Raw genomic sequence first — 23,129 nt, 5'->3', positions numbered from 1 at the left:
CAAAGAGCAAACATTTAATAACATTTTAATTTAAGAGCAAACACTAGGAACGATAGTGGATAACAACACTGTCTTTGGAAGGACGATTTGAAAGACTGGACCTTGAGCTGCAGTCGCACTCGGTCGATGAAGAATCTCCAGCAGTTCTCCCTGCTGTCCAGCAGTCCCAGCGCTCGGACCTCAGATCTCACCCCAGCCACAATGCCTTCAATCTCCTCCTCACTGAAGAGCTCAGGAATTTCACCTGGAGGGAGAGGAAGAGTCAATATCACAGACTGACACGTTCTATTGATTAATATCTGCATTTCACTCTTCATATAACATCATAACTTCAGAATGAAAGGAAATGGAGTGAAAAAGACAGACAAAATTGATAATGTACAGCATTGAACACTATCACAAATAACAGCAATCATACATACAACAATAGTACGAGGACAATAACATACAATTCTACAACTATGCTGACAATACAACAACACAGGTAAGAAAATCCGGGGGGGATTTCAGCCTTGTGTCCGAGGGAGATGCACATGAAACCCAGTATGACTGATATTGATTTTGGCTCTCACCTGATGCCAGTAAGTCATTAATAATGACCAGAAACCGTTCATCAGGTATCTGAGCATCAGTCAGGAGCAGAGCAATGCGCTGGTTCTTCACTCCGGTCTTCAGGAACAAGCCTGCCAGATCCACCTAAACAACACCACACATGGCCTGAATGAATACCTGCAGTGTTCACACTCAATAGAGTCCAATAAAGAATTTTGTAATTGTCCAACAATAATCAATGGGATAACACAAACCCAGTGATAACACCGTGATCTTTTAACAGATGATTAAATTTACAATACTTGCTTCATCAATGAGGTATTGAAATATTTCCCAGGGGCCTTTAATAGCATCTGACAATTCTTTCCCGAGTCAGTGGAGAGGGTGAACAGAACTGAATTAGATCAATACGCTGCATGCAGCCGGAGGAAATATTGATCTGGAGAATTTTGTCTAAAGGAAACCTTGATCTCCATTAATTAATCACAGCCCTTTTGCATTATTCCTCCTTAAAGGATGTCACTCAAGGCAGCATCTAAGGATTGTGACTGCAAGTGGCGCACGTACAGGTTATAAAGGTAAAGTGATGAAGTGTAATTTATAAAGTTGTATGATGCTTAATATTTAATTTGGCTGTTTTAACCTATTAACAGTATAGATATTTACCTTCAGGTCCTGAATGCTGTAACCCTTAGTCAGAGTGATTTGGAAGACTTCCACAGAGGATATGTAGGCAGCCAGACGGGTCAGGCTCTGCTTCCCACTGCCCCCGACCCCGACCAGCAGGCCGTGACCCCGTGGAGACTCCAGGACACGACTGATCCGACAGCTGATAACAACACAACCTTGGTTATGCCACCAAATTTCTACAGCTCACCTTTGTTATTCATCTATACAGATTTTCATCTCTAGATTCCACAATAGAAGCAAGACTTTAAACATATGCTAACAGATCACATCATATTAACCATCTTCCAGCTTTGCCATCTTTATATTTCATAGAATTGCTTCTATCCATTTTTTACTTCTTTTATGTTGTGTTTATATTCCTTGCTCTAATTAATGTGGTGTGTTTAGTATCTTTTATTTTGACAATAAAGCACTTCATGAATATTATTACTGAAAAGTGGTATATAATGTTTGCTATGATAACTATGATTATGATAGTCATTTGGTTTTAAGATTAACTATACTCACACATGCTGCATGGCATCTTCAAACAGCACCAGGTTCATGGCTGCGTTGAGCTCATTGTAGCTCTCCAGGGCATCAGTAAGGATGGTTCTGAACACAGACCAGTCTGTGACAGGAGTATAGGAGGCTTCTTCACCCACCTGGGCAAAGTGGCAATAGAGGAGGGGCTGCTTTGTCACCTTTTCGTCTTCCACTCCCTGGAAAAGACAAGAATCTTTAGATCAGTGTTTTTGTGTGCAAGTCAAGAAATCTCTCATTAGCTCTACTAGAGAACAGCAATTTATACTGTTTACACTGTTCACCAGAATCTGTACTGCACCTCAAAGCATTCGTGCACGGTCTCCATCTGGAGCTTGCGGAAGAGCTGCAGGTCCTTGACATCCACCAGTCTATCTGAACACACTCTGCAGGACTCATGGAGCCACAGTAGCACCAGGTCAATGCTCTCTTTCACACTCTCAGGCCCGGCGAAGAGAAGGCCCTGAAGCACAATGAGATTCAGATAAATATTTCATTTTTCATCCAAAAGTCAAATTGCAAAACTTGCTCGCCATAACCATTACCTGGAAGACGTTAGATAGGTCTCGGAGGTTGAATATGTAGTGAAATTTGACAGCAGTGGGCAGAAAGTTGTGAACCATCTTGTGATGAAGAGCTATGGCAGCCTGGACCACAGCTGAGGCGCTCCTCTGAACCACTGGACTGAAGAGCTGCTGCTTTATGTGGCTACTCAGGATCTGACTGTAGATGGACATCTGGGCCTCAGGAGATGGAAAGTTCACGGCAAACACTGAGAAATGTCTCTGTGAATAGAGGAGACACAGACACATTTCAGAACCATGTACAGTGTATAATAGTGTATAATTTTATGCTTCCTTAAAAGATAGTTCTGACGCTAGTGATGACTTTCCATCTACATCCAACAACTTAAGTTCCATCCATTGCCATGGCAGAAAATTTGAATTTGTATTGGACTTATCTAGTAATGCCTGATGCCTCAAAATGTGTCAGAGGCTTATCAGATCTTATCAGATTCAATCTAATCTATCACTGTGGCAATCATACTGCCACTTGTGTGTAAAATATTGACTGGAAATGTGTTTCAGAAAAATGCCCCAAGACACTACAAATAGGAGATACGCAATAAGGTCAGTTTTGCCATTGGCACTGTAAGTGCTGGTAATACTTCCTTCCCATACTAGTCCCTCCCTCTGTAAACAAATAAGTCACAATTTTGCAAAATATCTCCATATGAAGTTTTGCTACTGAAGACTCTTGACTCTTGTCAGTGTTTTAGATGGATTTTAGATGTACTGTTATACTGTGCTGCTGTCAATGGGAGCTGCAAGGTAACAACAACCTGATACTAATACAGTGATAAATAAACCTTTTTAAAGTTAAACAGTGGGTGTTTCTGTAAGCTTGTCAGCAAACATGTTGAGATGAGTGAATATTGACAATTTTATTGGCAAAAAATACCTGAAGCCTGGGGTTGATGTTGAAGCTCCCAGCAGTTGGATTCATACAGGCGACATACTGAGTATTGTGTATTTCCTTTAGGGACAATTTCTGTCTGTCGTACCTGCAGTGAGCAAGAAAAGAAACAGGGCTTGGTTTGATACAAAACACACCGTAACTTGTCAAAATGTTTTATACTGTTACACTAATTAACAATATTCAAATACACAACAGAAAAAAGTGGTACTGAGCATGCAGGGACCTCTCACCAGTGCCTATAATCCAGATGCTGGCGTATGAGTGTGTGAGGCTGCACTGTCCCATAACTGTCCACAGCTGGCATGTTCATGTCATCTATGAAGTAGACCAGCCTCCTGTTGCCTACAGGGGAATAGCTCCTGCCTGCTCTCTTCTCTAATGGTCGCTCTAGGACCACTAAGAGAGAAAGCAAAAGTGATTTGTCCGGAAAAAAGAAAAAAAGTTAAGTAATACTCATGAGACTGATATTTAGCTGTTATAATGAGCTAAAATTAGGAGCTAAAATAATATTATCCTAGTCAAACCAACTTTTGAAATGTAAGGGTGTCATATGGTTAATATGGCTATTGCCAAGATGTCAGCATATGATTATACTGACATGTTAGCTAAGTAAAACTTAAACTTAAACAGAAATAAAAATGCTCCCCCTTCACCCTCACTGAATCTGAATATTACCAGCAGATGGTGCTACAGTTTACTTGATGTCTGTGAGCAATACTCTGTGCCACAGAACAACATAACAACACCAACTCACTCTGCAGCATAAGGGAGGTAGTGTAGTAGTTGAAGGGTACTTTAGTAGTCATGTAACTCTCGGGTAGACAGTCTAACTTGTTCCTGACAAGTGCAGTCTTTCCCACTCCAGCGTTCCCCACAAGCATCATTGGCTGTCCCCTCTCTAGCAACAAGTCCATGAAGTACCTAAGACGCACAGTCTCTGCCGTGTGTACCAGAACAGCCTGCAATCATACAAACAGCAGGAAGATGGAGAACAGAAACATACATGGTTATTATAGCTTTCTTTGAGTGTGATTTATTGACAGACATGTGTTCAGTGAATTGTGTGTGATTTATAATTTCTTGTATTTCCCCAGTACACCACAACTATTCTGTCATAATAGCATCATTTGCTCAGAACAAAACCCCACTAATTATGGCTCAGCAAGAGTCTTTGGAGCATTCGCAGCTGTATGCAGGAGCATAAAGAAAGACAATAGGGCGTGGGTGATAGCTCAAGCCTTGATGCTGATGCCTTCACCCCCACACAGTCTGGTATGGGGTGAAGTAGACGGTAATCAGACACAGTGGCAAGCCTATCATCCATTCTAGGACCCCTGCCATAACCTCATGATGTGGCTTTACCCTCTCTCATTATGCTCACTGAGGCATACATTTTTAATATGACTGTATTGTTCATTTTTGGTTATTTTTTTTCAAAAGAAAGTTGCTTCCTGTGATTGTGTATGTGATTGAGTGACAACATTCTTTGAAAAGTTTGTGGCCCCTATAGCGTTACATAAAGTGGCCTATTTCCCCATATTGGTCGTGTGTTCTCACCTGTAATGGCATATAAGGTTCCATTTCAAACGGTGGCACAGTGTCACTCCAGGGCAGGAAGCGTCTGGTCACAGGGTCCAGGTAGTAGTCAAACACCGTCCCCTGTGCTGGCAACTTCACTGCCTTCATTTCTTTGGTCCACCACTGACTGAACTCCACCCGGTAATCATACAGCTAGACGAAGCATTAAAGATAATGACATGCATGTGTTCCAGGTAAGGACTACAGCACTATCAGTCCAATTGACAATCATTAGGACACTCAAGTATTTCACTCACGTTAAAACTCATGCGCCCAAATTTTCCTTATGTTTGATGATGTATGATTTGCCACATTATACTCAATTTCATGCAGTTACACTGAGGCAGTACCTGATCTTGATACAAGGCCCCACCAAAAGCCCAGATGCAGGCAAAGGTGAAGTAGGTCTCATAGAGCTCACGTGGAGAGTCAGAGGGGATATTTTCTGGTGTGAGTAGGCAGTCCAGCAAAGCACAGAGAGTCTGAACAAGGAGAAAATGGTTATTTTACTGTGAGTTTCTGTCTGCATGAGCACACAAAAGAAAGAAAAAGATATGTAAATGTCTGTGTGTTCTGCACCTGCACCATAGAGTTCTCTGGGATGTGAGTGATGGTTTTGAAGGTGTTTCTCATCTGTTCTAAGCAACGAGGAACATATTTTTCAAACAGGATGGTGAGGTGGGCCCTTTCTGTCTGGCGTGCTCGTGTGTCAATCCAGCTGGCAACATACCTGAGCACCAAACAAAGACACAATTTTATACCGCTGTGCTGATCTGATCAGGAACATAATCAGTGTCCCTTGAATGCCAAGTACAACACATTTGCAGGAATATCTTGGCATCTATCTTGGACATGAATGGTACAGAACCTGCTTTAGTATTGTTTGAATACAAACTGATCAAAGGCTCTATATGACTCACGGATTCCAGCCCAGGTCTTGTGGGTTGACATAGAGAATTCCTGCTCTGGACACAGTGGCAGGAGTGGCCGTCCTCAGGTGGCTGATTTCAAACACCAGTCTCATGGATGAGGAGAGAGGCACACGTTCATTACTAGCCAGAGTCAGGACCTGAGAAATGTTAAGCATTAAGATTTCACAATATTTAAACAATGGATTTGACATTATGAAGCATAAAACACCAACATCAGGACCAAACAATAAGGAACACGCTTCCAAATCTCATCCGGTTTGACAGGCTCGTTTTAGAATATTTCAAAGGCACGTGATTACAATGACATGATCCATTGCACTGGGAAAGGACAGACAAGTAATTACACCACAGGTAGTGACTACTCAAGGAGGGGGAAAAACATCTTTCTCTATCCATACCACCCTGGTCGGTATGTGTTGTACACTAGGGTCTGAGTGAACAGGAGGGAGGTACCTTGTTGTCATCCATCACTGTGTTGAGTGATTCAATCCACATCGGATCAATGTCTCCATCCAACACAATCCACTTAGGTCCCGGGTGGGAGATGTTTGCCTGCTCCCGCATCAGTGACGACAACAAACCTTACACGGGGGTTGAAGCGTCAACAATAATTAAGAATGTGCCATGGCATAATAAGTTTTCAGTTATAACATTGCCACTATCAGTTAGCATTGTTTCTATAGTGTTTTAAATTTAGTTATTCTAATAGTCATTCAAACCCAACTCTATTTACCATCTTTCCACTCTCGAGTTGCAGGATGGATGAAGCCAAACAACTCATCTGTGTCCACTGCCTTTGGATTCAGGTCATTCCATACAGGCTTCCTCTTCAAGTTTAAGTAGGTTTTATTGAGAACTCTCAATATCTATTGAAAAGATAAATATCTGACATTTGACTTTTACATTTAAAAATACTTCTGAGAACTTGTGCATTTACATTCACAGTATATACAAGGCATACTATATACGTAGATTTGTTGTTAAAGTCTAACCTGGCTCTTCCCAGTCCCGGCATTTCCAACAACAAAGACAGAATGACGGACTGCCATGAGCTCCTTCAACTGCACCACCTGACAAAATGAACAAGATGTTTTTTGTAATTCTCTGATTCTAAATCATCTTTCTCATTGCTTTTTAAAATTTTAAGCAGTGACAAGGTATCTCATGTCGAACCTTGAGGATGAACGTTTCCTCAGGCTGCAGTCGGAGCTCCAGGGTGGTCTTTCGGACGGCCTTTTCAAATTCACAGTCCCTCTCCCTCTCAACCTCCAGGCCTGGGAACAGATCTCCTAGCAGGCCCAGGAAGATAGTCACATCCTCAGTCACAATCTTAGGCATGTTGAAGTCCCTCAGAGCACGCATCAGCACCTGGAATTGAATATGGGCACTTTTAGATCATATAAGACAATGCTTCCTCATGTAGTTGTGAGATGACATACACATGATAAGTCACCTGATCCTCTGGTCTAGTCTTGTCTCTTCTTCTCAATGCCCCTGCCACCACCAAAACAGACTTGACTGCACGCAAACCCCAGTCATAGTGATCCTGATAGATAAGAAATCATATCATATACAGTATTGATAATGATTAAATGTTTTCATGTTCTGATATGCTCCTGAGGTACAACTAAGAGAGCTCATGAATTGAAGCACTTGGCTCTGATTTATAATTAACATTATGAGACATAAAGTTGCTGATCTGTGCATTTCTCCTACCTGCTTGGAGAGCAGTTCTTTGCAGAGAGTGTAGAGAGTGATGAACTTCCTGGCTAAGAGCTTAGCACTGAGGAAACCTTCTGCCACCAACATGATCTCACAAATGAGCTCAACATCAGGCACCACCATGGCACAGGGTCTACAGTCGGACACGGACAGTACAGACAATGAGCTTTACGCTGAGTAAAAGCACACTATAAAGATTAAGGTTATCATTCCCACCTGAAAAGAGCCTTGAGGTTCTCAGGTAGCTCTGTCCTGCCTGCATAGCCAGGGTTCATAGTGATGAAGATCCCCACTGTGGGTTTCAAGGCAATGTCCGTATCTAGGAACAGGAACCTGTGAGGTTGCACTGACAGTTAACCCATTTTTTTTAAAGATATACCGGTATATCATGTAAGCTCAACGTGTCCATCTTTGATTCCCTACCTTTTCTTCTTATTGCGAATGGCATCCTGTATGGTTTTGACCTGCACTGCCACTACTGACAGAACTTCCACAGCAATACGGTTGAACTCATCAAAGCAGCCCCAAGCTCCAGTCTGGGCCAGACCCTTGTAGATATTTCCAATTGACTAAACATAAAAAAAATACATTTTGTATTGAAACGCACATCAAATCTCCTTAAGAATTTTGATGTGGACAGAAAATATCCACTGAGGTAAGGAAATAATCATGTTTAAAGATAGAATTTAAGGGTTGAATTTCACTTACCTTGTAGTCCATCTGTTCAGAACAGTTGAAGACGTACACCATGACACCCAATGCTCTGCCAAGATCCTTAGTGGTCTCAGTCTTTCCTGTTCCTGCAGGGCCTGCTGGGGCTCCACTCATGGTCAGGTGGAGAGACTGAGTCAAGGTGATGTAGCACCTGAACAGCACACACAGAGAACCACAAATGTACCATTTTGCAATGCTGAATGCAGTAAATGTGCTGAAATGTTATGTGTGTAGACTGAGAGCTGGCAGGCAGCAGCAGTGTTACCGGTCTGTGAGGGGAGTGATGACTAGACGCGGTGTATTTCCAAGATACTCATACGAGTAAAGGAACTGAGCATCGCAGATGTTAACGAAGCAGTGGCGCTGCTGCTCGTCCCAGCAATGTCGTAGCTGAGAAAGCCACGGGAAGGCCTGTGAGTTGGTGACCTGTGAAGAGAGGTGGTTGTCATGGAACTGTATCAAAAAGAACTAATATGTCACATCAGATACAAGTAACTAGCAGTGGGCGATATGACGATCTTAAATCATAACTGGTTAAAATTTAGTCTTGTTTGAGTTTTACTATCCATTTCATTGAACTGGAAGCTGAGCAGTGTTTGTTTTCCTTTCTGAAAACCTACTGATCCTGAAGTTTTGTTTAGTTATTCTTTCACTTGATAAATCCAGATTTTAGTAATGTTCTTTTCTGCAAATGGATCGCTGTACTGTTGTTCTTTTCAGTAAATTGCAAACGAGACTGAGAAAAGCAAAATGAAAATTAACATAATTATTGTGACATGATCTTTTATCCATATCACCCCTACAAGTAACATTTATAATAATTGTAAAGTTTGTTATTTAATGATGATCATAGGAAGATTCAGTTGCATTAACCTTTTGAGCAATGAGGCTGGCTACAACATCTCTAGCATGGACATCAATAGTGCATATGGTCATGATCTTCTGTCTGTCTCCTGAGCTCAGCTCTCCCAGCAGCATGCTGATCAACGAGTTCAGCTGAGCAATCTGGAGGAGGGGAGAAAAACAGATTCAACACCAACCAGAAAAAACACATTGGACTTGAGGCAATTATGCCAATTTAAATTTATGCATGAGGTTCCTGCATTGGCAACAAATTGATGTATCATTGCTTGGTTTAAGTTATTTGTTTCTGTCAGAAACTGCATTGCGTTTTCAATGCAAGGTTATGTATTCCACTCTGGAAGCAAAATAAACATGAACCACATTCATTAAAAAGCTTTTATGACAAAAGTATCCCAAATCCTTATAACAGTAAAGACAATGGGAACTAATCTTGCACTCTTATTTTGACTAAAACACCACTGGATGGCTTGCATTTGTCACTGGTCCTGTATGACAGCAGATCCAATCAGTGCAGTACAGTGGGTTGAAGGGAGAGAGAGAGATTATTCAAACAGCGGCCAAGGACATGCTAACCTTAAGTAGTGCTGATGAAACTGACAAGAGTGATAATACACCAACTATGAGCGTAGCCCCACAACATGGCTCCACAAACTCAGCTCAGGTCACTGACTCCAGTGTGAGATAATGGAACAGATTTCCATTCTCTTACACCAATCGCCACCCAATTGCTGAATTATGTAATAATCGGTCAAAATGTAATAAAATCTCTCTCTAAATGGGTAGAAAACCTGCTAATGTAATAAATTACTAGAATATGTAATAACATCTTCAGACTGAAAGTGCACATTTTTTCCTGGTAATACTAATTTCAAACATTGACTGTCAATTACATTATATGGGGTGTAACAGTTTTGTTTTTGTTTTTTGTTTTTTTAACTTTTTATTTAAATGTTCCATTATTTTACAGAACAAAACATTCCCTGACATAGGACGGGGTGTAACAGTTTTTAACTGATAATAACACTGATAGTAATAATCATCAAAATGTGATGGGGATGCATGTGTACAAACTTTCTATTATGTCTATAATGTTTTAAGTATCAACAATTAACAATATGAAAGTGGTATTTATGAACAACAATTACAGCTGCATACCCAACACCAGAATTTAATTTAAGCAAATAGGGTGAATCTACAGTAATGGGTCTATATTATGGGGAATTCTCTACTGCAGCCCCATTTTATGATTTAGGCTGATAAGGCGGGTGTATTTTTACATACAAATCTTGCCTAGTGTTGTTTATTGGTGCTACAAAATTATATATTGGTGCTATAACACTGGATCCTGTTCCCTAGCCCTGCACCATGACACAAACATACCCTAACAGTTACCATACTGTTTTTGTTGACGGAGCATCAACACACTGCCTTCAATGCCAATATAGATTTTGAAAACACTCAGTCAAAACCTATGACAAGATGCTGATTGTTCATCTTATTTTAAGTGTTTTTAAAAAATATATAATCTGCCACACGTGCAAATGACCAAGGAAGACACAAGATTTTGAGTGCTGTAGTGGTACAAATAGGGTTCTGTGATAATGGACTTTTCATAAAAAGGCTTCAACCAAAGAGCCCCTTCAATTCATAGCATTTTAGTGACATTTGAGAGCTTAAAATCTTTCAAATTTATAATTACTAATAGAAAGTTGGTGACAGAAAGCAACTCTAAGGGGTTAACACTTTTTTATTTTGCTGATTTTTTAGCTGCATGTGAGAAATTCTCCTTCACTCTGTAGGCATTGGGTCCCACAATTTCAAGTGGAGTGTCAACAGCACTAAGATGAGCACTCTGAATCACCAGTTAGGATGGCAGCTATGTAATCTTTTAAAAAGTATATGTTGATTGCCAAAAGTGGTATTCTTAGAAATGTTCGTGGTTGCTATTTTGGCGCACAGTGCTTTTTTGTGCACCAATACCTTGTTGAAAATGGTATTGCTAAATAAGCTGCATTTAATTGAAGTATTTAAAATTTAAATGTGTTAAATCATCATGAAATGTACCTGTTTCTTATTGTAGTCTTTTAGTGCAGACTCAAAGCCTTCTTCCAGTCTTTCAAACACAAGGTCCATATCATTGCTCCACCAGATCTGAGATCCGGTGAGGGCCACTTGGGCGGGGAAGTCCAGGACCCACTGCTCTCTGGACCTGTCCTCATACACAGACACAGCCTCTGACAAGTGACCCCTGACACATTCCCTCATAGTGTTCTCCAGGCAGGTCAGCCACACCTCCACCTGATGCAAAGTACACTTACCATTAGTTTTTCTCTAAATTGTGATAGCTAATGTTGATGCTTTGATATTGAATTTGATCTTACCGGCCCATCACAGTAACACTCAGTCTGGAAAGGGACATATTCCCTCTCTTTGCTGTACATGCCCACTGCAAGTTTGTGAGTATCCGCCTGCTCATCTTTGAAGAACTCAAGATCTGACATGTTGTCAAATAATTTTGAGAGGTGGCAAGTTATCTGCAAAAGACATAGAGGGATTCCATTTTTTATGAGACACACAAGCACACACAAAAATAGTGACATCTGATCAAAACAACAAAAATGAAAGAAATCCTACATAGATGTACCTCTCCGGGACGACTCCCTTTGGAGAGGATGTCCAATAAGTCTGCTGATGAAACAAAGTAGAAACGTGGAAAGACAAGTCTCTTTGTCTCTAGGTATTCAGCTAGAGCTTTTTCACACACAGCCAGCCTTTTAAAAGAGAGGAGGGGGGGAGTAGTGAGCACAGAACTTCAAACTGTCAAGAATAAACTGAATGCCAAAGACTAAAATAAACATGAACCTTTTTAGTAGATCCTCTAACTTCTCATATAGATGAAGTTTGTTGGTGGCCTCAATGACGTTTTTAGTTTTAGCACTGTCCAGCATTAGCTCCTGTAATAAAACAACCACATTAATCAAATTTGAAATGGTGGGAACAGTGGAATTAGTGTATCTATATGCTTCTAAATAGTAATATTGCATAATATAAATGAGGGGACCTGGAATTTGGTATGTATAGCTTGGAATCTGTGTGCATCTGCAGGCAGCTGGTGGCAGATGTCATCACAGCCTATGAAGATGCTTTCCAAGTAGGCCCAAGTCCTCTGGACCTCCATCCAGACCATCAGCACAGAGTCAGCCACAGTCAGCTGTTTCTGTAGCTCTAATACCTGGGATAGGAAGTGATCTACATGCTTACTCTGGCAGATGCCCTGGAGCTGAACCTGGAGGATGAGGACAGAGAGAGAGCTGTGCATTGTCTATCACTGGGCTTTAGTCAAACTCAAACGTACCAAACTGTCACACAATTTGTGGCCAAGAGAGATTAATATCTTGACAACCAGACATCACAGTAGATAGTAGTTTGAATATTTTAGTAGTTTGAATTCCAAGCTTATTCATTCTGTTTCTATATCAGCATGCCATGCTATGGAGGCCATAGAAAAAGTGGGGGAGGAGACATTCGGTTTACACAAAGATGGAGGCATTCAAGTGGCAAGACTTCTAATTGCTGGCTATAACCCCCCAACGCATCTGGTGTACGCATACAAAGACAGCCACAGTGCAACAATGCCCTCTGTCCTACAGCAGTGATAAATCAGAGGACTCAATAGGGACCTCTCTACTCTCAGCTGTGTTGTTAGACAGTCAGACGGGGCAGCCCCTCACTGCACTCTCATCTCTATTCAACACTGAACGATCTGTGCTTCTCACAGACAACTGATCTTGAGAACCAGTTCTTGTGCAGTACAGACAGACATTTTTCTAAGCTATTTCACATGATTAAAAAGAATGCAATTCATAAGATCGCATGTAAAATACACAATATATATCGTATAAATCTACCTGGTGATCCTCAAGAGTTTCAAGGAGTTCCTCGTCACATTTAAGTAGAGGCACAGAGGTTTGGTAGTGATCTTCATATGAAAGCTCCATTGATGCCCATGTTTGACTTATCTCTGTTATAACCTGAAATAAAAATAATAATAATAATAAAAACTTTTGACTGATATCAATTGTATACTCTATGTGGTAAAAAAACCTTTACTGATGGACCATGCTCATATAGTTGACAGGTTCCTAGTTTGATGTCATTCATTTTTTCATACCCATCCCATGGTGAAAAGTATCTGGACTTAATCCCTTAACTAGACCATTTGTAATTCCGAGTACTGTCAGAAATCCTGTTTGTTTATTGAGCGCATCTTTCTCCAAAATGTTCAGAGTGCGTTTTGAGTACATGCAGCAGTGTGTAAGAATGTTTCCAGCGGTAAGTTTGGTAGCAAGCTAATTCTCCTGCAAAGCGAGAATAATTTCCTCTGACCAGTCTTCATCAGAGCATTTTAATTTACATGCTAGCAAAACTGAAAATATTTAATTTTTTATCTTCCTTTGTCATATCTACCATCTGATGCAGAATGTTTGTGTTTTTTTTTACTGGAGTATCAGATTGGATTCATAAACACACCTAACAAGACTTAACCAGAAATGCTGTGTGGTGTATATTGCATTATGAGATGGGTCTGGAGGACTGAATGACATAATTCAGGAGGATGACACGCTTTATGATCATGATCCATTGAGAACTGAAGAAGAACCTTCTCTATGGCCATTTCTTTGACCGCCTTATCCACTATGTTGCGAACTTCTTCTTCAAACAAATGGAGCTGCAGAGCCAAGAGGTCTTCCAAGGTGGTACTATCAGTCATGGTGAAGTCCATCTACTTAAAAAGAATTAGTCATTAGGAAAAGTCTCAGATTTCCATGACTCAAGCCAAGACATTTAACATAAAAAAAGTTATTCAAGACCTCTACTGTGTGTATTTATGCACCTTAGTTGTTCTGATGAGCTGCACCCAGTGGCGCTCTCGTATTGCCAGGTTCTGCAGCTGACTCACAGCCCGCAGTGACGTCAACAGGTTCTTCACATAAAGGTCTAACCCAGAATACACATCCCACATGCGGGTCTCTTTGTCAAGCTTCCGTATGTCCTACACAAACAGAAGGCAGGTAAACATAATTAGTTATTGGGGGCATCTGCTCCGAACAGCAACGGTGCATGAGAGCAAGACAGCAGGAGAGATGCGCTGGTGTGATGTAGCACTGTTGGTGACCTCACCTTGGCAAACCTCCTCAATTCTGCATCCATCTGGTCCACGTTTATCTGCCTCCATTTGGTCATTGTCCAGTTTTCCACACTGCTCTGTATAGATAAAGACACACAAGCAGAGGGGTGAATGGGCTGACGGTGCTTAATGGGGACATTTAGAGGCTGCAGGGCAACGCTGCTATTCAAAGAATCAATGACAAACTGCAAGAGGACAGGCTAGTCAAGTTATTGAGTTATTGTGGATACGGTGATGAAGCGCTCAGCAGTATTTCCATTCCCTCATGAACAAATAGGGACATTTAAGTAAACAGTATACATTAAGCTACTTACCTGCACATATACAACAATGTCCCAGAGTTCTTTGAGGACAGCGATCTCTCGTCTGCAGAGTTTGATCTCTCGGTAGTCAGGGATGGTAACGTCGAATAGATTTGTGGACTCCCGCAGCTCTACCACCTCTTTTTCCAAGTCTCTGATTGCTTTTTCAGACTAGGAAACAGCACATGGCAATTGTTTTATCCAAAGTGTACCATACAGTGTTGGAGATTTTAAACCTATGATCAAGAAACGGTTAAACTCCTACTTTCTCCAGAGTGATGTAGGGATCCACTCCTTTGTAACTGAAGGGTGCCTCTGTTCTGAACTTCTCCCTGAATTTGCTTTGTTTCACCTGCAGAATGAGACATTAGTTGTATGGTCTTTAGATCAGTCAATGCTCATATATAATTTCTGTGGAATTGATTTTAGAAAGGAGAACCAGAAGTGTCTCGTCACCTCAAATGCCATGCATCGTCTTCGTAAGACCATCACTTCTCCATTCTGCATGGGTGCCACCTCATGCCTCACTGATAGGGCCAGTTTCTTAGCCCCACTCCATTTTTCAGGGAGTTCCTGAAGAGAGAGTTCATTTCTATTCTTAAAGGTGTAATGGCCACAAAACATTTATAAATATTCTGATTGCTTGCATGACAATAAAATCAAATGTTCTTCTGTTATCGTATTATTTTATGTTGTTATGTGCAGTTAGCCTTGGCAGGAAATGCGAGCATTAACTCATTCCCTTCCATCCGTACCTCCAGCTGAGAGTAGACCTGATCTGGTATGGTCTCTCCATATCGTTCCAGCAGAATGATCGTGTCCTTGAGAGGCTCAAACATCCTGTCTGTGGCTGTTTGTCTGTCTCTGACCGCCAGCAGGTGACTCATTACTTCCACCAAGCCATGGTGATCTCCTTTAGACACAGGCTGGCCTAACCCTTCAACTGTGGCTCGGACAAACTCCTCCAAATCATCCAGACTGTGTGGGAGTGCATGCAGAGTGAGAACAGGGGATGTTAAGGTATGTTCTGTCTTTAATAGCCACGCAGAAAGGAATTTTACCTGTTAGTGACATATGTCATGAGATGCTCCTTGAACAGCCAGCTCCACTTTTTTACAGTGTTAAGAAGACTGACTTTGAAGAACTTAATATCCACCCGGAACCATCCATCGAACACTCTGAAGTCTTCAAGCTTGGAAATTTTAGTGTAGAGGTCCTCATAATAATCTATCTGTAAAATTAAGACCGCACTAAATTAGAAACACAAGGCATGCATGGAACATATAATGTGATTCCTGAAATATGAAAGATTTTCACCTGTTGTTTGAACTTATGGATTGTGGGTGGGCTCTCTGGGAGTACATCCTCTCCATAAGCCTCCATCTCTTCATTCGTTAGCACATGTCCATACAGGAGAAACTGACTGAGAAACTCAGCCCGGTCATCGAGCCAGAGATGGGTGTAGCAATCAAACGTTCTCTGGTAATTTAGTGCTTTCTTGAGAACGTTCTCCACTCGCTCCATAATTTCCTGTCTCAGGTCCAACAGATCTAGCATGTCATCCATCACATCCTGTAATAATTATATTACATTACATATTACCTCAGGTGTATGACACACAGACCTGTTGCAAATAGTTTTTAGTTATTTGTTTTAACTTGTTTGGAGCGTTAGATGGGTGGAGTTTGCCACATAGGGCAATATAATCAGTACCAGAAAGTTTAGGAAATCAGACGAAAGTATAGATTTTGATTTGGTTTTGGCCAATTTAGTTTACTTTGTTGTGACTGACAACTTTTTGGTGATCAATTATTTTTATTATTTTAAATTAAAAGATGTACAAATACAGTATGTTAAATAGAAAATTTGCCTAATAATGGAGTTAATATTATTTGTACAAATGTACAAATTCAATCAGGCCTCAACATGGACATATAATTGAGTAAATTGGAAGAAAATCTGTTGTAATATCCAAATCATTACAAGAGCAAAATACCTGGTAGCTCTCCATGTTCAGGTGAGCAGCAACCCTGTTCACGTTCCTTGACGTCTTGAAGATGTCTCCTACCAGTCCCTCTACCAGCTCATAGAGGCCGTCCCCTGCATCTCGTTCCAGTGAGGGGAGAAAGGTCATCGCTGAGCCTTTCAGCAGCAGGTGAGCCTCAAACAGAGGAGCCTGGTACGGCCACGACTCCATGTTCTCCACAAAGAACTCCAGAGAGCGGCTGATGGAGCTGAAGAGCCCCTCCACCACCATCTCATCCACATACTCCAGGTAGGACTGCCATGCTTCTGAAGCAGGGTCAGCACGGAAAAGGACCATGTTCTCCTGATGAGATTAGAGAATATTGGAGAGGCGGTGGGAACCAAATGCGTTTAGATAGTGACACATTGTCCGATGTTTTGGCTTTGTACTCGTATTACTTTGAATTTCAAGTGATAGTGACTATGGGAAAGTATAGGTAGTACGATTTAATTTGAGTATTGGTATTTTCATCCATTTCAGAACAACAGTTGAACAAATAGAGCATGTTTTATACACTGTGTCCATGATGAAGAGCATCCAAAGTATTTGGGGAAACAAAATAATATTCCATATCAAGCACTCATCTTTAGGATGTCATTAAAAAACATGAAATTACTGAGAAGAAGTAGAACTAGAAGCTTGAAAATTATTTGCATAAAAAACACAAAACAGAATGTCAAACTTCACTGTCCAAAAAGAGGTTAAATTTGGATGTTATCTGCTCAAACCTGCAGTAATCAATTAAATTGAATCCAAAGACAAACACATGAAGTAATACGAAATAAATATAAAATGAATATCCTCCACTTCTGTACCCTGTGCATAGAAGTGTTCTTTTCAGGTGCTGTAATCTCATGTTAGATATCTTATCTTATGTTAGAGCAGGAATAATCATCCATAAAAATATGAAAATGCTCTACCACACCCTGAAAGGCTTTGGAGCTATCCCATTACTTTCATATCTTTATATTCTTTACAGCAACGAGTCTATCTGAAGCTAATAATAATGAACAAGAGTGAATAATATGAATATATTGTGAAATGTATTGTGAGAATCCAGCCATACACACCTGCACCAGCTTGTGGACAGAGTCTCCATCCATCTGCATGGAGCTGTATTTCTTGTTGACACGTTCTCCCCTGTCTTCCAGCAGTATGAGAGCGCCTTTCTTGTTGTCCTTCCTGCAAAACATGGCCTGTTTGCTCCATCCCTTCATCAGCGACTGGATGGCTTCACAGTTGTCCTTGGTTCTCTGGACTCGCCACATGAGGTTGTGGACCAGGTCTTTGGTGGAGCTGATGAAGCTCCAGCAGTCCGGGTCCTGCCATGTCAGGTCCGTCTCTGCCCTTGTCAGCTGCAGATCTATGGACAGCAGCTCAGCTCTGATGAGAGGAAATTCCACTTCCAGCACTGTCTGCTTCAGCTTGTTGTACCATTGGACCAATAGCTGCAGACTGCTCACATACTGGAAAATACAAGTGTGTAGAGAGTGATGGGGCATGCTAGACAATGGGAAAGATATGCAAGAGCTAATAGGTTTAAGTTTGTAATTCATGGAGTAATAAGTTTGTTTCTAACCTTTATGAACATGTCACTCTTCTGAAATACGGCCATTGCAGCTGCAGGGATGTTGATCTGATTGAGAGTCTGAATATACTTCACATCTTTCAAGACTTCAGTCAGCTAAGGAGGCAAAGGAAATGCTAATTAACTCAACATAAAGTGTCACAGTGGGGTCGTGGTAAAATGTTTTGTCTGAACTAACAGAATCCCTTGGAGAATACATTAACTGGATGAAATAATGCTAATACATAATAATTAGCTCCACCAAGGAGGTTATGTTTTCACCCGTTAGTTTGTCTGTTTGTCAGCAGGATATCTCAAAAACTTATGAAGAGATCTCCATGAAAATTGGTGGAGAGACAGGACTTGGGCCGAGGAACAATTTATTAGATTTTGGTTGTGATTCAGATCTGGGATTTACGCCATTAGACGATTATCGTTTTTTAGCCATAACTATGAAACTAATGGAGATAGAGACTTGATTCAAAATCCTACAGGTATCTTTGCAGGGTCAAGAAATCGATTTAAGTTCAAATGAAGTGATAGGAATGATGGGTGTAACAGCAAGTTGGAGAATTGTTCAGCATTGGTGGAGTGCCTGCTAGTTGGTATGTAAATTACCTTTGGATTGAAGTTGACTGAGATCAAACCAGATGAGATATTTCTAGAGATGAGGGGCTGGTTCAGGTTGAACAGGCAGACCTGGTCCAGACCATTACACCAGTCAGAGTAAATGTCCTCTTCATACTGGTCCAGGAGAGTCAACATCTCCATGTACATGTGGTACTCCTGCACCATCTCTGCACCCTCCATAGGCCTGGAAACATTACATGAATTGTGAAACAATGATCACTAATGAGCCTGCCACAAAAGTCATTGCATCTATTAGTTGTTTGTTTACCAATTTACTTCATTCATTCATTCACTGATTGAAACAGTTAAGCGTTTGCACTGACATGTCAAACAGAAATCTGAACTTTTCCCATGGGGTTTGAATGCGTTCCCTGAGCATTTTTGCCCACTTTAAGGCTCCAGATGTGTGAGCCATGTTCTTAGTCAGACCAGTCTCCATCTGTAAACAAAAAAGAAAAAATGAACTCTAAACAATGCATATTTTGCCTAGATTACATAGTATACTATATTCCATTTTTCATACAGTACCTCATTGAGCTGGGATTTATACAGGTATTTACATTTCTCCAACTCTTCTCTGAAATGTTGCTGCAGTATGGGGAAGTTAGGAGTGAATGTCTGCCTGATTTGTCTTCTCTCCAGGAAGGGTCCAAAAATAACTAGCAGCTAAAGGACAAAAAACAAATGTCTGTTCGGATGATGTTGGTCTTCCACTTAGTAGCTGTCATTCATTATTCACTTTATCAACACTGTCATCAGCAACATCATCCCCACTATCCAGGATCGCTTACTTTGAATGCCGATTCCAATCCTGAGCAATCCTTAAAGGCCAAGCAAAGAATGGTGGCAAGGCGGTATTCAAAGTCCACAATCTTCACTTTGAAATCCTTATACTCTTTTTCAAAATCCTTTGAACAAAGTGAACAATTCATCAGTACTCAGTGATGGATGCTGCAATGTGTAAGGCTACGGATTATGAATGTTATTTGAATTTGCTAAATCTATAACAGCCCTTGCTAATCTTTCCTGAGCAAGGTATAATTTTGACTGTAAGAATCATGTTTACAGCACATATTGGAGATACAATACCAAAAACACCAATTGGATGTTTGACAGTAATCAGTGTTGCTAGGCCTTACCAAAACAAACTAACCAAACTTTTATGACCAGAAACACTTGTCCTGACATGGCCAGCTAATTATTCACCTTTCAGCAACTATGTTTAATTTCTATGAGGGCATCTTATCGACCCAGTTGATATATGGCTGTGACGTACATTACTCTAGAAGAGTGGCCAACAAAATTTCCACAGCAATAAACTGCCTAAATCAACACACCACTACGATCTTTCCTTATCAGTGTTAGATGAAGGTAGCAATAGGCAATTATATGCTATAAACATATTTCAACCATCAAACTATAATCATTTTGATACTAGTAGTTATGGAATACATCTGGAAAAAGTCAAACACAAAGTGATTTTTAGACAAATATCACCTGTGAGTTGCAATCAAGCAGGTTGTTTTCACTGTGCTTTAACACCTGGCAGTGGTCGTTGAACTCTCTATACATCTGAGCCGCCTGCTCACTGTAGATTTTGCCTTTGAGTCCACCGAATTCCAGTTTTTCCAACCGCTGAAAGTCCAGCATAACTTCAAACAAGTCCTGAAAAGACAACGTATTATAAAAGAAAACAAATTCTATGAAGATGATATTAAGCAAGGTGAAAATGTGACCTCACCTCCAGCTGTAGCACACGATTAAGGAACAGGTTGAAACGTGTGAAAACCATGGCAGACGGGAAATCCCAGGGTGCATTTTTCATGTGGCGGCCCAACTTCTCCCTCTGGGTCTGGTAACTCTCCCTGAAACATCTGAAGACTCTTACCACCCTCTTTACCCTTTGTAGACCTTCGTCTGCATCCTCTCTGAGTAGCAGATCTGCAGAGAGGTAATCTGAAGCCTAAAGGGTGAAAGATGGTATATATTTGTGAATTATTTGTTTCTCACTAACAGACACTGAAAGCCAACTCGTGATGTCAAAGTAACACAAACAGACTAAGATCAGCAAAACATTTAATTGATTGCACAAAAGAATGATTATGCACTTCATTCTAAAGTTTTCCACACACCATGCCCTCCAACAAAGGTTTACATCAGCAGAAATGTCACAAGGCTGTGTCACTTGACGTAATCCATCACTATGCTACAAATGAGGAGGCTAACCTGTTGAATGAGCAGATTGCAAAGTTCCTGCAGCAGCACCACGATGCGTGCTGGCCTCCGATAAGACAGGCAGTGGGTCCAGATAAGGAAGAGCATGTGGAAGAGCGCAGGGATGAACGGCTCAGTGTGAGGAAATCCTTCCTTTTCCAGTTGGGACAGTTGTGCACGCAGTGGCCATAGATGGAGATCAATGTCCTGGGCCTCTTTTAGCGCTTGTAATTGCACAAGAAATTCCCAATGCAAAGATAAACAACGTGCTTAGAGATAACTAGTTTTGTTAATCACACTATGCTGTATTGTACATCCTACATTTGACAAAACACCAAATGCACTATGAATCATTTGGCTACTTCTTACCATCAGATACATTTCCAATCAGAGTTTTGATCGTTGGATGATAGCTGCTCTCCATATTCTCCAAGATCTTCGCCATCTTCTGAACAATAGGACTCTGAAGCTATGAATGAAAGTACCAAGAGCTTTAACATTGAGAGGAAAATCAGGAGATAAAAGAAAAAAGAAATCATAGTGTGTATTATGGAAGATGCATGCCTGCTCATAAATGTTCTGTATATTGCTCTTCCTGGAGGCCCAGAAGTCCAGCTCTACATCGGGTCCTGGATGAAAACCCTTCATAAGTAGCTCTGCTGAATCCTCCTTCAAAACCTTCTGGATCAGGTTGGTCCAGCTGATGACCTGGGACTCTATGGTGTGGGCCAATGTCCTGTCATAGCTATCATACCTGACAGGAAAAAATATAGAGGCCATTTATGGAGAACACCTACATTATAAAAAAGACTAAGACGCTAGTCTCTGATACAAAAACAAAAAGGGGGTATTTCCTTACATTTTGATGGTATTGTCAGAATTCTCTATCCAAGCTGTCGCTGTTGGAATAGGAAGGACAGTTTTCCCTAACATCTGGCCCCGTACGACTGACGTCTTACTCCTCATGTTCTCAACATGTCGAATAATGTCCTCAGACATTAGGTTTGGCCACATGTGATGGTTTTTCTTGTTTGACAGCAGTGGAACGCATACCTTGAGTAGAGATACAGAATTAATTAATTCAGTCCTCCAAAAGGCAAGCTATAAAACACAACAGGTCATCTGCATAACCAAAATAATTGACGCCACTTACAATAAATTGCTTTCTTTACAGGACCAATTAGCTCACTGGTGTGATATTAGATAGATGGCAGGCTAGAGGGTATAATAATCACCTGTTCAACTGTGTTTGACAGCTGTGGCAGTGGTGATGGAGACAGGAGGCCGAAAAGTAGAAGTTCCCTGCAGTTTTCAGAGTTGAGGGGGACAACTCTCTTCTTAAGAACATAGACTTCCTTGTTTTGAGCAGCAGGTGGGCCCTGCATTTCAAATAAGATGACAAGTTTTTACTACAAAACATTTAGATATGGCAGGTTCAAGCAATATCTACGAAAATAAAATCAGTCAGGTCAAATCCAAACTGTGATTTAGCAAGTGGTCTACTTGTCACAAAGGCCTACACATGCATTTAGGATAATTATCTTAATTAATGTATTGCAAATTCTGCAACAGGCATACCTCTTTTGAAGCAATCAGAGAGCCATTCGCTGATGGAGAGAAAAATATAATACTTCGTTTTTCAAAGAAGTCTTTCAGAAGTGTCTGAACCTCTTGGCTGACTGCACTCTTCTCCCATGTCTCGCGCTGCAGTCGCAGTAACCGACAAACTTTTTCCTCGATAAACTTTACTCTGTCGTCCTCCAAAAAAGAAGGCACACTTTCGTCGTCGGACATTATTGCTCTATGACCTTGACATCTTTTAACACCGTCACTTTCTGCAACAAAACGGTAAATAACGCAGACGTATAGGTGTCAGCTCTAGAAACTAGCTAGCCCCTACGTGAATAATTTGGTGTTAGCATAGTTTTATCTTCTGTACTCTCTGCTCAGAAGACTGGCATGTGCAGTAGAATGTTGGGGGCGGTTCAGCGTTCCGTTGCTTAGCGACAGCCACCATGCTCAATCACTGCAAGTTATCTTTACACGCCATACAAGGTACATTCAAATTGTGAAGCAACTTATGATTTCATGTAGGACCCTTATCCACAATGACAGTCAAGTTTAGCTTCTCTATTTCAGTATTTACTAT

General features: G+C 40.9%; 1 protein-coding gene across 1 annotated transcript in view; it reads right to left on the bottom strand.

Annotated features, from left to right (window-relative positions):
- The window catches only part of LOC139922853 (dynein axonemal heavy chain 11), a 42,559-nt gene extending 19,785 nt beyond the window's left edge, over positions 1-22,774 (bottom strand). The window contains exons 1-54 of the mRNA XM_078286964.1: positions 22,543-22,774; positions 22,216-22,343; positions 21,840-22,033; positions 21,545-21,734; positions 21,350-21,449; positions 20,993-21,204; positions 20,508-20,729; positions 20,264-20,431; positions 19,558-19,674; positions 19,271-19,432; positions 19,090-19,199; positions 18,755-18,950; positions 18,149-18,253; positions 17,640-18,035; positions 16,540-16,872; positions 15,861-16,115; positions 15,605-15,774; positions 15,299-15,521; positions 15,000-15,116; positions 14,809-14,895; positions 14,556-14,714; positions 14,235-14,318; positions 13,948-14,106; positions 13,714-13,836; positions 12,962-13,084; positions 12,115-12,339; positions 11,916-12,007; positions 11,698-11,824; positions 11,435-11,587; positions 11,118-11,351; positions 9,063-9,194; positions 8,455-8,615; positions 8,184-8,340; positions 7,899-8,044; positions 7,692-7,808; positions 7,470-7,608; positions 7,207-7,299; positions 6,927-7,121; positions 6,746-6,823; positions 6,487-6,619; positions 6,207-6,334; positions 5,742-5,890; positions 5,401-5,551; positions 5,172-5,303; positions 4,801-4,974; positions 3,998-4,202; positions 3,474-3,639; positions 3,226-3,328; positions 2,310-2,549; positions 2,066-2,227; positions 1,750-1,943; positions 1,219-1,381; positions 573-696; positions 102-244 (exon numbers count right to left, since the gene is read on the bottom strand). Of these exons, the coding sequence (XP_078143090.1) occupies positions 102-244; positions 573-696; positions 1,219-1,381; positions 1,750-1,943; positions 2,066-2,227; positions 2,310-2,549; positions 3,226-3,328; positions 3,474-3,639; positions 3,998-4,202; positions 4,801-4,974; positions 5,172-5,303; positions 5,401-5,551; positions 5,742-5,890; positions 6,207-6,334; positions 6,487-6,619; positions 6,746-6,823; positions 6,927-7,121; positions 7,207-7,299; positions 7,470-7,608; positions 7,692-7,808; positions 7,899-8,044; positions 8,184-8,340; positions 8,455-8,615; positions 9,063-9,194; positions 11,118-11,351; positions 11,435-11,587; positions 11,698-11,824; positions 11,916-12,007; positions 12,115-12,339; positions 12,962-13,084; positions 13,714-13,836; positions 13,948-14,106; positions 14,235-14,318; positions 14,556-14,714; positions 14,809-14,895; positions 15,000-15,116; positions 15,299-15,521; positions 15,605-15,774; positions 15,861-16,115; positions 16,540-16,872; positions 17,640-18,035; positions 18,149-18,253; positions 18,755-18,950; positions 19,090-19,199; positions 19,271-19,432; positions 19,558-19,674; positions 20,264-20,431; positions 20,508-20,729; positions 20,993-21,204; positions 21,350-21,449; positions 21,545-21,734; positions 21,840-22,033; positions 22,216-22,343; positions 22,543-22,774 (8,781 nt within the window). The remainder of the gene's footprint in view (positions 1-101; positions 245-572; positions 697-1,218; positions 1,382-1,749; positions 1,944-2,065; positions 2,228-2,309; positions 2,550-3,225; positions 3,329-3,473; positions 3,640-3,997; positions 4,203-4,800; positions 4,975-5,171; positions 5,304-5,400; positions 5,552-5,741; positions 5,891-6,206; positions 6,335-6,486; positions 6,620-6,745; positions 6,824-6,926; positions 7,122-7,206; positions 7,300-7,469; positions 7,609-7,691; positions 7,809-7,898; positions 8,045-8,183; positions 8,341-8,454; positions 8,616-9,062; positions 9,195-11,117; positions 11,352-11,434; positions 11,588-11,697; positions 11,825-11,915; positions 12,008-12,114; positions 12,340-12,961; positions 13,085-13,713; positions 13,837-13,947; positions 14,107-14,234; positions 14,319-14,555; positions 14,715-14,808; positions 14,896-14,999; positions 15,117-15,298; positions 15,522-15,604; positions 15,775-15,860; positions 16,116-16,539; positions 16,873-17,639; positions 18,036-18,148; positions 18,254-18,754; positions 18,951-19,089; positions 19,200-19,270; positions 19,433-19,557; positions 19,675-20,263; positions 20,432-20,507; positions 20,730-20,992; positions 21,205-21,349; positions 21,450-21,544; positions 21,735-21,839; positions 22,034-22,215; positions 22,344-22,542) is intronic.
- Between the last annotated feature and the right edge of the window lie 355 nt (positions 22,775-23,129).

The sequence above is a fragment of the Centroberyx gerrardi genome, chromosome 12 (assembly GCF_048128805.1).
Source record: "Centroberyx gerrardi isolate f3 chromosome 12, fCenGer3.hap1.cur.20231027, whole genome shotgun sequence".
In the NCBI taxonomy this organism is placed as follows: Eukaryota; Metazoa; Chordata; class Actinopteri; order Beryciformes; family Berycidae; genus Centroberyx; species Centroberyx gerrardi.
Note: the sequence above shows the minus strand (reverse complement) of the source record. Positions and strands in the feature narration are given on the sequence as shown.